The sequence below is a fragment of the Salvelinus fontinalis genome, chromosome 3 (genome assembly GCF_029448725.1).
Source record: "Salvelinus fontinalis isolate EN_2023a chromosome 3, ASM2944872v1, whole genome shotgun sequence".
In the NCBI taxonomy this organism is placed as follows: domain Eukaryota; kingdom Metazoa; phylum Chordata; class Actinopteri; order Salmoniformes; family Salmonidae; genus Salvelinus; species Salvelinus fontinalis.
In genome coordinates, this window is record NC_074667.1 from 61,594,710 (window position 1) to 61,610,121 (window position 15,412).

Consider the following 15,412-nt stretch of genomic DNA (forward strand, 5'->3'; position numbering starts at 1 on the left):
CCAGACAGGCGGGGCTCTAACATCCAGACAGGAGGGGCTCTAACACCCAGACAGGAGGGGCTCTAACACCCAGACAGGAGGGGCTCTAACCCCAGACAGGATGGGCTCTAACCCCAGACAGGAGGGGCTCTAACCCCAGACAGGAGGGGCTCTAACATCCAGACAGGATGGGCTCTAACATCCAGACAGCAGGGGCTCTAACCCTTGACAGGAGGGGCTCTAACATCCAGACAGGAGGGGCTCTAACATCCAGACAGGAGGGGCTCTAACCCCAGACAGGAGGGGCTCTAACACCCAGACAGGAGGGGCTCTAACATCCAGACGGGACGGGCTCTAACCCCAGACAGGATGGGCTCTAACCCCAGACAGGAGGGGCTCTAACCCCAGACAGGAGGGGCTCTAACATCCAGACAGGATGGGCTCTAACATCCAGACAGGAGGGGCTCTAACCCCAGACAGGAGGGGCTCTAACCCCAGACAGGAGGGGCTCTAACCCCAGACAGGAGGGGCTCTAACATCCAGACAGGAGGGGCTCTAACATCCAGACAGGATGGGCTCTAACATCCAGACAGGAGGGGCTCTAACCCCAGACAGGAGGGGCTCTAACCCCAGACAGGAGGGGCTCTAAACCCAGACAGGAGGGGCTCTAACCCCAGACAGGAGGGGCTCTAACATCCAGACAGGAGGGGCTCTAACATCCAGACAGGATGGGCTCTAACATCCAGACAGGAGGGGCTCTAACATCCAGACAGGATGGGCTCTAACATCCAGACAGGAGGGGCTCTAACATCCAGACAGGATGGGCTCTAACATCCAGACAGGATGGGCTCTAACCCCAGACAGGAGGGGCTCTAACATCCAGACAGGAGGGGCTCTAACCCCAGACAGGAGGGGCTCTAACATCCAGACAGGAGGGGCTCTAACATCCAGACAGGCGGGGCTCTAACATCCAGACAGGAGGGGCTCTAACACCCAGACAGGAGGGGCTCTAACCCCAGACAGGATGGGCTCTAACCCCAGACAGGAGGGGCTCTAACCCCAGACAGGAGGGGCTCTAACATCCAGACAGGATGGGCTCTAACATCCAGACAGCAGGGGCTCTAACCCTTGACAGGAGGGGCTCTAACATCCAGACAGGAGGGGCTCTAACATCCAGACAGGAGGGGCTCTAACCCCAGACAGGAGGGGCTCTAACACCCAGACAGGAGGGGCTCTAACATCCAGACGGGACGGGCTCTAACCCCAGACAGGATGGGCTCTAACCCCAGACAGGAGGGGCTCTAACCCCAGACAGGAGGGGCTCTAACATCCAGACAGGATGGGCTCTAACATCCAGACAGGAGGGGCTCTAACCCCAGACAGGAGGGGCTCTAACCCCAGACAGGAGGGGCTCTAACCCCAGACAGGAGGGGCTCTAACATCCAGACAGGATGGGCTCTAACATCCAGACAGGAGGGGCTCTAACATCAGACAGGAGGGGCTCTAACCCCAGACAGGAGGGGCTCTAACCCCAGACAGGAGGGGCTCTAACACCCAGACAGGAGGGGCTCTAACATCCAGACAGGAGGGGCTCTAACCCCAGACAGGCGGGGCTCTAACCCCAGACAGGATGGGCTCTAACATCCAGACAGGAGGGGCTCTAAACCCAGACAGGAGGGGCTCTAACCCCAGACAGGAGGGGCTCTAACATCCAGACAGGAGGGGCTCTAACCCCAGACAGGAGGGGCTCTAACCCCAGACAGGAGGGGCTCTAACATCCAGACAGGAGGGGCTCTAACATCCAGACAGGCGGGGCTCTAACATCCAGACAGGAGGGGCTCTAACACCCAGACAGGAGGGGCTCTAACCCCAGACAGGATGGGCTCTAACCCCAGACAGGAGGGGCTCTAACCCCAGACAGGAGGGGCTCTAACATCCAGACAGGATGGGCTCTAACATCCAGACAGCAGGGGCTCTAACCCTTGACAGGAGGGGCTCTAACATCCAGACAGGAGGGGCTCTAACATCCAGACAGGAGGGGCTCTAACCCCAGACAGGAGGGGCTCTAACACCCAGACAGGAGGGGCTCTAACATCCAGACAGGATGGGCTCTAACCCCAGACAGGAGGGGCTCTAACCCCAGACAGGAGGGGCTCTAACATCCAGACAGGATGGGCTCTAACCCCAGACAGGATGGGCTCTAACCCCAGACAGGATGGGCTCTAACCCCAGACAGGATGGGCTCTAACATCCAGACAGGATGGGCTCTAACCCCAGACAGGAGGGGCTCTAACCCCAGACAGGAGGGGCTCTAACATCCAGACAGGAGGGGCTCTAACCCCAGACAGGAGGGGCTCTAACCCCAGACAGGAGGGGCTCTAACACCCAGACAGGAGGGGCTCTAACCCCAGACAGGAGGGGCTCTAACACCCAGACAGGAGGGGCTCTAACCTCAGACAGGCAGGGCTCTAACATCCAGACAGGATGGGCTCTAACATCCAGACAGGATGGGCTCTAACATCCAGACAGGAGGGGCTCTAACATCCAGACAGGATGGGCTCTAACATCCAGACAGGAGGGGCTCTAACCCCAGACAGGATGGGCTCTAACATCCAGACAGGATGGGCTCTAACCCCAGACAGGATGGGCTCTAACCCCAGACAGGCAGGGCTCTAACATCCAGACAGGATGGGCTCTAACATCCAGACAGGAGGGGCTCTAACATCCAGACAGGATGGGCTCTAACCCCAGACAGGATGGGATCTAACCCCAGACAGGCAGGGCTCTAACATCCAGACAGGATGGGCTCTAACATCCAGACAGTAGGGGCTCTTACCCCAGACATGATGGGCTCTAACATCCAGACAGGAGGGGCTCTAACATCCAGACAGGATGGGCTCTAACCCCATCACCAGACCCCATTTTTTTTATTTAACGAGGCTAGTCAGTTTAAGAACAAATTCTTATGTTCAATGACGGCCAGGAACTGTGGGTTAACTGCCTTGTTCAGGGGCAGAACAACATATTTTTACCTTGTCAGTTTGGGGATTTGGTCTAGCAACCTTTTGGTTACTATTCCAACGCTCTAACCACTACCTGCCGCCTCTACACTCTAACCACTAGGCTACCTACCCCCTCTACACTCTAACCACTAGGCTACCTACCCCATCACTAGCCCCTATTCATATGTAGTGATTTACTTATAATCTTACACTTCACTCTGGGCTAATCCCAAACCACAATCTATGACCCTTATGTGGGCCCCTTTGTAGTCCACAGGCAGCATAGGGCTCATCTGATGACGTACAGCTGTTACCTGATGAGAGTGTCTGCAGGCTGGTCTATTGTAGCTGTGTAGCAGTATGGTATAATACTGTGGGGCAAAAAAGTATTTAGTCAGCCACCAATTGTGCAAGTTCTCCCACTTAAAAGGATGAGAGAGGCCTGTAATTTTCATCATAGCTACACTTCAACTATGACAGACAAAATGAGAAAAAAAATCCAGAAAATCACACTGTAGGATTTTTAATGAATTTATTTGCAAATTATGGTGGAAAATAAGTATTTGGTCAATAACAAAAGTTTATCTCAATACTTTGTTATATACCCTTTGTTGGCAATGACAGAGGTCAAACGTTTTCTGTAAGTCTTCACAAGGTTTTCACACACTGTTGCTGGTATTTTGGCACATTCCTCCATGCAGATCTCCTCTAGAGCAGTGATGTTTTGGGGCTGTTGCTGGGCAACACGGACTTTCAACTCCCTCCAAAGATTTTCTATGGGGTTGAGATCTGGAGACTGGCTAGGCCACTCCAGAACCTTGAAATGCTTCTTACGAAGCCACTCCTTCGTTGCCCGGGCGGTGTGTTTGGGATCATTGTCATGCTGAAAGACCCAGCCACGTTTCATCTTCAATGCCCTTGCTGATGGAAGGAGGTTTTCACTCAAAATCTCACGATACATGGCCCCATTCATTCTTTCCTTTACACGGATCAGTCGTCCTGGTCCCTTTGCAGAAAAACAGCCCCAAAGCATGATGTTTCCACCCCCATGCTTCACAGTAGGTATGGTGTTCTTTGGATGCAACTCAGCATTCTTTGTCCTCCAAACACGACGAGTTGAGTTTTTACCAAAAAGTTCTATTTTGGTTTCATCTGACCATATGACATTCTCCCAATCTTCTTCTGGATCATCCAAATGCTCTCTAGCAAACTTCAGACGGGCCTGGACATGTACTGGCTTAAGCAGGGGGACACGTCTGGCACTGCAGGATTTGAGTCCCTGGCGGCGTAGTGTGTTACTGATGGTAGGCTTTGTTACTTTGGTCCCAGCTCTCTGCAGGTCATTCACTAGGTCCCCCCGTGTGGTTCTGGGATTTTTGCTCACCGTTCTTGTAATCATTTTGACCCCATGGGGTGAGATCTTGCGTGGAGCCCCAGATCGAGGGAGATTATCAGTGGTCTTGTATGTCTTCCATTAACTAAAAATTGCTCCCACAGTTGATTTCTTCAAACCAAGCTGCTTACCTATTGCAGATTCAGTCTTCCCAGCCTGGTGCAGGTCTACAATTTTGTTTCTGGTGTCCTTTGACAGCTCTTTGGTCTTGGCCATAGTGGAGTTTGGAGTGTGACTGTTTGAGGTTGTGGACAGGTGTCTTTTATACTGATAACAAGTTCAAACAGGTGCCATTGATACAGGTAACGAGTGGAGGACAGAGGAGCCTCTTAAAGAAGAAGTTACAGGTCTGTGAGAGCCAGAAATCTTGCTTGTTTGTTATTGACCAAATACTTATTTTCCACCATAATTTGCAAATAAATTCATTAAAAATCCTACAATGTGATTTTCTGGATTTTTTCCCCTCATTTTGTCTGTCATAGTTGAAGTGTACCTATGATGAAAATTACAGGCCTCTCTCATCTTTTTAAGTGGGAGAACTCGCACAATTGGTGGCTGACTAAATACTTTTTTTGCCCCACTGTATAATATATGTTACTTACAGTTGCAGGCTGGTCTATTGTAGTTGTTGGAACAGCCGTTGTGAAACAGGTTACAGTTCCGGTTGTTGGCCGGAGCGCACGTTATCACCGACGGACGATTCTAAACACACACAAAGAAATCAAACATGTTCAGGAGTTAGGGGTTTTGAAGACAACGTGTTACCAACGTGTTACCAACGTGTTACCAACGTGTTACCTGCATATTCTAATGCCCCGTGTGTCTTGAGTCTTACCTGCTGGCGTTCCACGGGGCTGACGGTTGGTGAGATGACAAAGGTACGGGCGGCATCCATGTTGTTTTTGGTCAGGGCAAGAGGCTGGTCCATGGCGAGGCTGGGCATGTGGTGGTGTGGGGCGTACAGGTGGCGGTTGCCATGGAGAACCGCGGAGGGGGCGGCGGCTCGCTCCATGGGGCTGCGGCTACAGTCACGAGGGTCCTCAGTACTACGGAAGTCGCCTCTGCAGAGAGAAGATGATAAAATATTACTTTACTGTCCGATGTACAGATGTCCTAAAGAAACTGGTCTTGTGATTCATTACAAGACTGGAGGAGGGGGGGAGAAAGGAGGGGAGAAAGGGGGGGAGAAAGGAGGGAGTTAGGGGGGGAGAAAGGAGGGAGAAAGGGGGGGAGAAAGGAGGGAGTTAGGGAGGGAGAAAGGAGGGGAGAAAGGGGGGGAGAAAGGGGGGAGAAAGGAGGGAGAAGGGGGGGGGAGTTTGGGAGGGAGAAAGGAGGGGAGAAAGGGGGGGAGAAAGGAGGGAGAAAGGGTGGGAGAAAGGAGGGAGTTAGGGAGGGAGAAAGGAGGGGAGAAAGGAGGGGAGAAAGGGGGGAGAAAGGAGGGAGAAAGGGGGGGGGGAGGAGGGAGTTAGGGAGGGAGAAAGGAGGGGAGAAAGGGGGGGAGAAAGGAGGGAGAAAGGGTGGGAGAAAGGAGGGAGAAAGGGGGGAGAAAGGAGGGAGAAAGGAGGGGAGAAAGGGGGGAGAAAGGAGGGAGAAAGGGGGGGGAGGAGGGAGAAAGGGGGGAGAAAGGAGGGAGAAAGGGGGGGGAAAGGAGGGAGAAAGGGGGGGGAAAGGAGGGAGTTAGGGAGGGAGAAAGGAGGGGAGAAAGGGGGGAGAAAGGGGGGAGAAAGGAGGGAGAAAGGAGGGGAGAAAGGGGGGAGAAAGGAGGGAGAAAGGGGGGGGAGGAGGGAGAAAGGGGGGAGAAAGGGGGGGGAAAGGGGGGAGAAAGGGGGGGAGAAAGGAGGGAGGGGTAACAGACAGAGGGCTATAAATCCATTACATCAAGACGTCTAATTGGAGCAGAGATCAGAAGCTTCAGATGAGACCGAGCGTGAAAAACATCGTAAAGAGCAAGAAAGGCATTTCACTGTAGTCACTGTGCACGTGACAAAAACGTGAGACTTAAACCAGCCGTCAGAGATAAATATGTGTTTCATAAAGTCTGGTTGTGTAGATTGATGAAAATTATATATATATTTTTAAAAATCTATTTTAGAATAAGGCTGTAACGTAACAAAATGTGACTCGTTTCAGGAAACTAGGCGTGTCACTACTTACTTCACAGGAGAGACATTTGAACGTAAACTTTTTTATTTTATTATCAAAATACGTTTTTTTTGGGCAGAAATGTCTTCTGGAACATGTGAACATTCATGTGCCTTAATAACAAAACGTGTATGTCATCTGTAAATGGTTAATAAGTGTAGGTAATCCTGTCTAACGCAGCTTTTTAAAGATATCACGTAGGAGAACTGGATAAGTTTTGCTCTCCACTTCCTGGAGGACCGAGTTTTGAAATGAGTGGAATTAAGAGTCTGATAGCTGAAGAGCTGGAGCAAGTTTGGGCATTTGATTTCTAATATGCAGATGGAGTTGAAAAGAGACAGAAGTCTCTGGATTACATCTTCAAACTAAGGGCAAGCATGGCATCCGTGACAGTTACCTCTGCTGCAGAGGATAAGTTCATTAGAGCTGCATCGGATGACCTGGCCTCCACAATCACCCGACCTCAACCCAATCGAGGTGGTTTGGGATGAGTTGGACCGCAGAGTGAAGGAAAAGCAGCAAACAAGTGCTCAGCATATGTGGGAACTCCTTCAAGACTGTTGGAAAACCATTCCAGGTGAAGCTGGTTGAGAGACTGCCAAGAGTGTGCAAAGCTGTCGTCAAGGCAAAAAGGTGTCTACTTTGAAGAATCTAAAATATATTTTTAATTTGTTTAACACTTTTTTGGTTACTACATGATTCCATATGTGTTATTTCATAGTTTTGATGTCTTCATTATTATTCTACAAAGTAGAAAATAGTTAAAAATAAAGAAAACCCTTGAATGAGTAGGTGTGTCCAAACGATTGACTGGTACGGTATATTATCCACGTCCTTTTTCAGCTACGACTGAGAAACATAGATTACTACAGGTCCTGTTGGATAGTCTGAAACAGAGCTCCTCTAGATTGTTCTCTAGTGACTCCACGTTTTCTCGCCAACAGAGGTGAGGGTGGAGGCGGGCTCTCGTCGCGTCCCCGGGGGATCGGGGCCTGGTCGTCGCGTCCCCGGGGGATCGGGGCCTGGTCGTCGCGCCCCCGGGGGATCGGGGCCTGGTCGTCGCGTCCAAGGGGGATCGGGACCTGGTCGTCACCTCCCCGGGGGATCGGGGCCTGGTCGTCGCGTCCCCCGGGGGATCGGGGCCTGGTCGTCGCGTCCCCGGGGGATCGGGGCCTGGTCGTCGCGTCCCCGGAGGATCGGGGCCTGGTCGTCGGGTCCCCGGGGGATCGGGGCCTGGTCGTCGCGTCCCCGGAGGATCGGGGCCTGGTCGTCGCGCCCCCGGGGGATCGGGACCTGGTCGTCGCGTCCCCCGGGGGATCGGGCCTGGTCTTCGCGTCCCCCGGGGGATCGGGGCCTGGTCGTCGCGTCCCGGGGGATCGGGGCCTGGTCGTCGCGCCCCCAGGGGATCGGGACCTGGTCGTCGCGCCCCCGGGGGATCGGGACCTGGTCGCCGCGCCCCCGGGGGATCGGGGCCTGGTCGTCGCGCCCCCGGGGGATCGGGGCCTGGTCGTCGCGCCCCCGGGGAATCGGGGCCTGGTCGTCGCGCCCCCGGGGGATCGGGACCTGGTCGCCGCGCCCCCGGGGGATCGGGGCCTGGTCGTCGCGCCCCCGGGGGATCGGGGCCTGGTCGTCGCGCCCCCGGGGAATCGGGGCCTGGTCGTCGCGCCCCCGGAGAATCGGGGCCTGGTCGTCGCGTCCCCGGGGGATCGGGGCCTGGTCGTCGCGCCCCCGGGGGATCGGGGCCTGGTCGTCGCGTCCCCAGGGGATCGGGGCCTGGTCGTCGCGTCCCCGGGGGATCGGGGCCTGGTCGTCGCGTCCCCCGGGGGATCGGGGCCCGGTCGTCGCGTCCCCCGGGGGATCGGGGCCCGGTCGTCGCGTCCCCCGGGGGATCGGGGCCTGGTCGTCGCTTCCCCCGGGGGATCGGGGCCCGGTCGTCGCGTCCCCGGGGGATCGGGGCCCGGTCGTCGCGTCCCCGGGGGATCGGGGCCCGGTCGTTGCGTCCCCGGGGGATCGGGGCCTGGTCCGGAGTACGCAGAACATCCAGAGCTGCCGACTCGCTGAAGTAGAAACGTAGAAATCTTTCTTGACGTCAAGAAGTCTATTTTCAAGTCATAGGAAATGATGGCAGAGGACATTAAGTACAAAAAAGAATAATAATCCAATCAGAAAATAATTGGCCATTTTCAGTGTGGTTCTTTGTCAGGAAGTATTTAAACTGTGGGTTTAACCCCGTCAGCACCACTCTGCTGTCTGGTACAAGTGTTGTGTTTACTGATTAGGTACATTTTCATTTATGTGATCGACGTGGCATTACTCTGGAGCCATATGTGTGTCTGTCTTTGTATCTCTCTGTGTCTGTGTATGTGTCTGTCTCTCTGTGTGTGTGTGTGTGTGTCTGTCTCTCTCTCTGTGTGTGTGTGTGTGTGTGTGTGTGTGTGTGTGTGTGTGTGTGTGTGTGTGTGTGTGTGTGTGTGTGTGTGTGTGTGTGTGTTTATGTGTGTGTTTGTGTGTGTGTGTGTGTGTGTGTGTGGTGTGTCTCTGTCTGTGTGTGTGTGTTACTGATGTGGAGCCATGTGTGTGTCTGTCTTTGTTTCTCTGTGTGTGTGTGTGTGTGTGTGTGTGTGTGTGTGTGTGTGTGTGTGTGTGTGTGTGTGTGTGTGTGTGTGTGTGTGTGTGTGTTATTGACGTGGCAATATCCTGGACCCGTGTGTGTGTGTGTGTGTGTGTGTGTGTGTGTGTGTGTGTGTGTGTGTGTGTGTGTGTGTGTGTGTGTGTGTGTGTGTGTGTGTGTCTGTGTGTGTGTCTGTGTCTGTGTGTGTGTGTGTGTGTGTGTGTGTGTGTGTGTGTGTGTGTGTGTGTGTGTGTGTGTATGTGTGTTAGCTGCTACTTGACACCTCATGCTTGGGTGCACCTAGATATTATCTCTCTCTCCCGGTGCTAGTCAGTCGTATGAAAGACAGACCTGGGTCCTGTGGGGGGGACAGGGGGGATAGGGGCAGGGCGAGCGACAAAAGAAAACAAGTTACTTTTGTCACAAAACCCTGTAACGTGGAAACGAGGGTATGATTTCCCTCCCTGGGTCAGTTCCTGTTCAGGATCTATATCCACTGGAAATGGAAACTTACAACACTGTTCTTGACTGTAGTTCAAGTCAGACGACAACCGAGGGCCAATTTCTATCTGAAAACAAAAAGCCCTTATCCTGTAAGAGTCAGACGGCTGTGGGCCGGAAGCCTGCTACGGTCCGCCTCTCTGCGGGCTGGAAGTCTGCTACGGTCCGCCTCTCTGTGGGCTGGAAGCCTGCTACGGCCCGCCTCTCTGTGGGCTGGAAGCCTGCTACGGCCCGCCTCTCTGTGGGCTGGAAGCCTGCTACGGTCCGCCTCTCTGTGGGCTGGAAGTCTGCTACGATCCGCCTCTCTGTGGGCTGGAAGTCTGCTACGGTCCGCCTCTCTGTGGGCTGGTAGTCTGCTACGGTCCGCCTCTCTGTGGGCTGGAAGCCTGCTACGGCCCGCCTCTCTGTGGGCTGGAAGCCTGCTACGGCCCGCCTCTCTGTTGGCTGGAAGCCTGCTACGGCCCGCCTCTCTGTGGGCTGGAAGCCTGCTACGGCCCGCCTCTCTGTGGGCTGGAAGCCTGCTACAGTCCGCCTCTCTGTGGGCTGGAAGCCTGCTACAGTCCGCCTCTCTGTGGGCTGGAAGCCTGCTACGGACCGCCTCTCTGTCTCTGTAGTATTCCCTCCTGTTGAGGCCTCTCCTCACTTGGCGGGCAACACACACCTTTGTAACAGAACAGTGTAACATTGTACCCTCTTCCATTTGTTCCTAGAACCCCGTATAGCAGGCTTGTGGAATCGAGTTACACATTTGATGAAACTTGGAGCCTCAAGACTCGACAATGACTTGAGACTGATGACTTACAGTGGCAGGGCACAGTGCCCCCCCCGCCCCCCCCATTTTCCTTTGCAACTTTGAAGCTTCCTGCATATGTTGCTGCTGTTGAACAAGCCTGCTGAAACAAGACAGAAACCGAGAGCAGCCCATGACAGGGGGTTGGCGGGGCCTCGAGTGGCACATAGGGGGGGGGGGGGGGGCTCAAGTGGATACATAACTTTAAAAAAAATTATTTTCTAGTATTATTATTTATAATGCCCAGCTCATGAGGCCCCTTGATGTGAGGCCTGAGGCAATTGCTTCTTCTGTGTAATGGTAAGTAAGTTAACTCTGAGTCAAATCAAATGCCCCGAATACAACAGGTGTAGACTTTACCGTGAAACATTTACTCATGAGATCTTAACCAACAATGCAGAGATAAATACTAAGTATGTGAACACCTGCTCGTCGAACATCTCATTCCAAAATCATGGGCATTAATATGGAGTTTGTCCCTCCATTTGCTGCTATAACAGCCTCCACTCTTCTGGGAAGGCTTTCCACTAGATGTTGGAACATTGCTGCTATAACAGCCTCCACTCTTCTGGGAAGGCTTTCCACTAGATGGTGGAACATTGCTGCTATAACAGCCTCCACTCTTCTGGGAAGGCTTTCCACTAGATGTTGGAACATTGCTGTTATAACAGCCTCCACTCTTCTGGGAAGGCTTTCCACTAGATGTTGGAACATTGCTGCTATAACAGCCTCCACTCTTCTGGGAAGGCTTTCCACTAGATGTTGGAACATTGCTGCTATAACAGCCTCCACTCTTCTGGGAAGGCTTTCCACTAGATGTTGGAACATTGCTGCTATAACAGCCTCCACTCTTCTGGGAAGGCTTTCCACTAGATGTTGGAACATTGCTGCTATAACAGCCTCCACTCTTCTGGGAAGGCTTTCCTCTAGATGTTGGAACATTGCTGCTATAACAGCCTCCACTCTTCTGGGAAGGCTTTCCACTAGATGTTGGAACATTGCTGCTATAACAGCCTCCACTCTTCTGGGAAGGCTTTCCACTAGATGTTGGAACATTGCTGCTATAACAGCCTCCACTCTTCTGGGAAGGCTTTCCACTAGATGTTGGAACATTGCTGCTATAACAGCCTCCACTCTTCTGGGAAGGCTTTCCACTAGATGTTGGAACATTGCTGCTATAACAGCCTCCACTCTTCTGGGAAGGCTTTCCACTAGATGTTGGAACATTGCTGCTATAACAGCCTCCACTCTTCTGGGAAGGCTTTCCACTAGATGTTGGAACATTGCTGCCATAACAGCCTCCACTCTTCTGGGAAGGCTTTCCACTAGATGTTGGAACATTGCTGCTATAACAGCCTCTACTCTTCTGGGAAGGCTTTCCACTAGATGTTGGAACATTGCTGCTATAACAGCCTCCACTCTTCTGGGAAGGCTTTCCACTAGATGTTGGAACATTGCTGCTATAACAGTCTCCACTCTTCTGGGAAGGCTTTCCACTAGATGTTGGAACATTGCTGCGGGGACTTGCTTCCATTCAGCCATAAGAACATTAGTGAGGTCGGGCACTGATGTTGGGCGATTAGGCCTGGCTCGCAGTCAGCGTTCCAATTCATCCCAAAGCAGTTTGATGGGGTTGAGGTCAGGGCTCTGTGCAGGCCAGTCAAGTTCTTCCAAACCGATCGACAAACCATTTCTGTATGGACCTCTCTTTGTGCACGGGGGCCATTGTCATGCTGAAACAGAAAAGGACCTTCCCTAAACTGTTGCCACAAAGTTGGAAGCACAGAATCATCTAGAATGTCATTGTATGCTGTAGTGTTAAGATTTCCCTTCACTGGAACTAAGGGGCCCGAACCATGAAAACAACCCCAGATTATTGTTCCAGACCGATTACCAGGACGTGTACTGATGGATTACCAGGACGGGTACTGATGGATTACCAGGACGTGTACTGATGGATTACCAGGACGTCTACTGATGGATTACCAGGACGTGTACTGATGGACTACCAGGACGGGTACTGATGGATTACCAGGACGGGTACTGATGGATTACCAGGACGTGTACTGATGGATTACAAGGACGGGTACTGATGGATTACCAGGACGGGTACTGATGGATTACCAGGACGTGTACTGATGGATTACCAGGACGTGTACTGATGGACTACCAGGACGTGTGCTGATGGATTACCAGAACGTGTACTGATGGATTACCAGGATGTGTACTGATGGATTACCAGGACGTGTACTGATGGATTACCAGGACGTGTACTGATGGATTACCAGGACGTGTACTGATGGATTACCAGAACGTGTACTGATGGATTACCAGGACGTGTACTGATGGACTACCAGGACGTGCACTGATGGGTTACCAGGACGTGTACTGATGGACTACCAGGACGTGTACTGATGGATTACAAGGACGTGTACTGATGGATTACCAGAACGTGTACTGATGGATTACCAGGACGTGTACTGATGGATTACCAGGACGGGTACTGATGGACTACCAGGACGTGTACTGATGGACTACCAGGACGTGTACTGATGGATTACCAGGACGTGTACTGATGGATTACCAGAACGTGTACTGATGGATTACCAGGACGTGTACTGATGGATTACCAGGACGGGTACTGATGGATTACCAGGACGTGTACTGATGGATTACCAGGACGTGTACTGATGGATTACCAGGACGGGTACTGATGGACTACCAGGACGGGTACTGATGGATTACCAGGACGGGTACTGATGGATTACCAGGACGGGTACTGATGGACTACCAGGACGTGTACTGATGGATTACCAGAACGTGTACTGATGGACTACCGGGACGTGTACTGATGGATTACCAGGACGGGTACTGATGGACTACCAGGACGTGTACTGATGGACTACCAGGACGTGTACTGATGGATTACCAGGACGTGTACTGATGGATTACCAGGACGGGTACTGATGGATTACCAGGACGGATGGACTACCAGGACGTGTACTGATGGATTACCAGGACGTGTACTGATGGATTACCAGGACGGGTACTGATGGACTACCAGGACGTGTAATCAGAGCATGCGCTGACCAGCTGGCAAGTGTCTTCACTAACATTTTCAACTTCTCCCTGACCCAGTCTGTAACTACCAACTTGTTTCAAACAGACCACCATAGTCCAGTGCCCAAGAATGACAAGGTAACCTGCCTAAATGACAACCGACCAGTAGCACTCACATCTGTAGCCATGAAATGCTTTGAAAGGCTGGTCATGGCTCACATCAACACCATTATCCCAGAAACCCCTAGACCCACTCCAGGTGGATGGATTGGCCAAGGAGAAATGCTCCCTAACAGGGATGTCAACAACATTTGAGTCCGGGCAGGGGAGGAGAGTCGGGCAGGGGAGTAGAGTCGGCAGGGGAGGAGAGTCGGGCAGGGGAGGAGAGTCGGCAGGGGAGGAGAGTCGGGCAGGGGAGGAGAGTCGGGCAGGGGAGTAGAGTCGGCAGGGGAGGAGAGTCGGGCAGGGGAGTAGAGTCGGCAGGGGAGTAGAGTCGGGCAGGGGAGGAGAGTCGGCAGGGGAGGAGAGTCGGGCAGGGCAGTAGAGTCGGGCAGGGGAGGAGAGTCGGGCAGGGGAGTAGAGTCGGCAGGGGAGGAGAGTCGGGCAGGGGAGTAGAGTCGGCAGGGGAGTAGAGTCGGCAGGGGAGGAGAGTCGGGCAGGGGAGTAGAGTCGGCAGGGGAGGAGAGTCGGGCAGGGGAGGAGAGTCGGGCAGGGGAGGAGAGTCGGGCAGGGGAGGAGAGTCGGCAGGGGAGTAGAGTCGGCAGGGGAGGAGAGTCGGGCAGGGGAGTAGAGTCGGCAGGGGAGTAGAGTCGGGCAGGGGAGTAGAGTCGGCAGGGGAGGAGAGTCGGGCAGGGGAGTAGAGTCGGCAGGGGAGTAGAGTCGGGCAGGGGAGGAGAGTCGGGCAGGGGAGGAGAGTCGGCAGGGGAGTAGAGTCGGGCAGGGAGGAGAGTCGGGCAGGGGAGTAGAGTCGGGCAGGGAGGAGAGTCGGGCAGGGAGGAGAGGGCAGGGGAGTAGAGTCGGGCAGGGGAGGAGAGTCGGGCAGGGGAGGAGAGTCGGGCAGGGAGGAGAGTCGGGCGGGGGAGGAGAGTCGGGAAGGGAGTAGAGTCGGGCAGGGGAGTAGAGTCGGGCAGGGGAGGAGAGTCGGGCAGGGAGGAGAGTCGGGCGGGGGAGGAGAGTCGGGCAGGGGAGTAGAGTCGGCAGGGGAGTAGAGTCGGGCAGGGGAGGAGAGTCGGGCAGGGGAGGAGAGTCGGGCAGGGGAGGAGAGTCAGGCAGGGGAGTAGAGTCGGCAGGGGAGTAGAGTCGGGCAGGGGAGTAGAGTCGGGAAGGGGAGGAGAGTCAGGCAGGGGAGTAGAGTCGGCAGGGGAGTAGAGGGCAGGGAGGAGAGTCGGGCAGGGGAGTAGAGGGCAGGGGAGGAGAGTCGGGCAGGGGAGGAGAGACGGGCAGGGAGGAGAGTCGGGCAGGGGAGGAGAGTCGGGCAGGGGAGTAGAGTCGGGCAGGGAGGAGAGTCGGGCAGGGGAGGAGAGTCGGGCAGGGGAGGAGAGTCGGGCAGGGGAGTAGAGTCGGGCAGGGAGGAGAGTCGGGCAGGGAGGAGAGGGCAGGGGAGTAGAGTCGGGCAGGGGAGGAGAGTCGGGCAGGGGAGGAGAGTCGGGCAGGGAGGAGAGTCGGGCGGGGGAGGAGAGTCGGGAAGGGAGTAGAGTCGGGCAGGGGAGTAGAGTCGGGCAGGGGAGGAGAGTCGGGCAGGGAGGAGAGTCGGGCGGGGGAGGAGAGTCGGGCAGGGGAGTAGAGTCGGCAGGGGAGTAGAGTCGGGCAGGGGAGGAGAGTCGGGCAGGGGAGGAGAGTCGGGCAGGGGAGGAGAGTCGGGCAGGGGAGTAGAGTCGGCAGGGGAGTAGAGTCGGGAAGGGGAGGAGAGACGGGCAGGGAGGAGAGTCGGGCGG

At 54.4% G+C, this 15,412-nt stretch overlaps 1 protein-coding gene across 5 annotated transcripts in view; it reads right to left on the reverse strand.

The window, feature by feature from the left end:
* The window catches only part of LOC129851280 (transcription cofactor vestigial-like protein 4), a 116,080-nt gene that overhangs the window by 11,122 nt on the left and 89,546 nt on the right, over window positions 1-15,412 (reverse strand). For all 5 annotated transcript variants that reach the window (XR_008758952.1, XR_008758953.1, XR_008758951.1 and 2 more), the window contains 2 exons: window positions 5,210-5,435; window positions 4,977-5,076 (listed from right to left, as the gene is read on the reverse strand). Coding sequence is in view for 2 of the 5 variants with exons in the window: in XM_055917707.1 (XP_055773682.1) it covers window positions 4,977-5,076; window positions 5,210-5,435 (326 nt within the window). In the remaining 3 variants the exon portion in view is untranslated. The remainder of the gene's footprint in view (window positions 1-4,976; window positions 5,077-5,209; window positions 5,436-15,412) is intronic.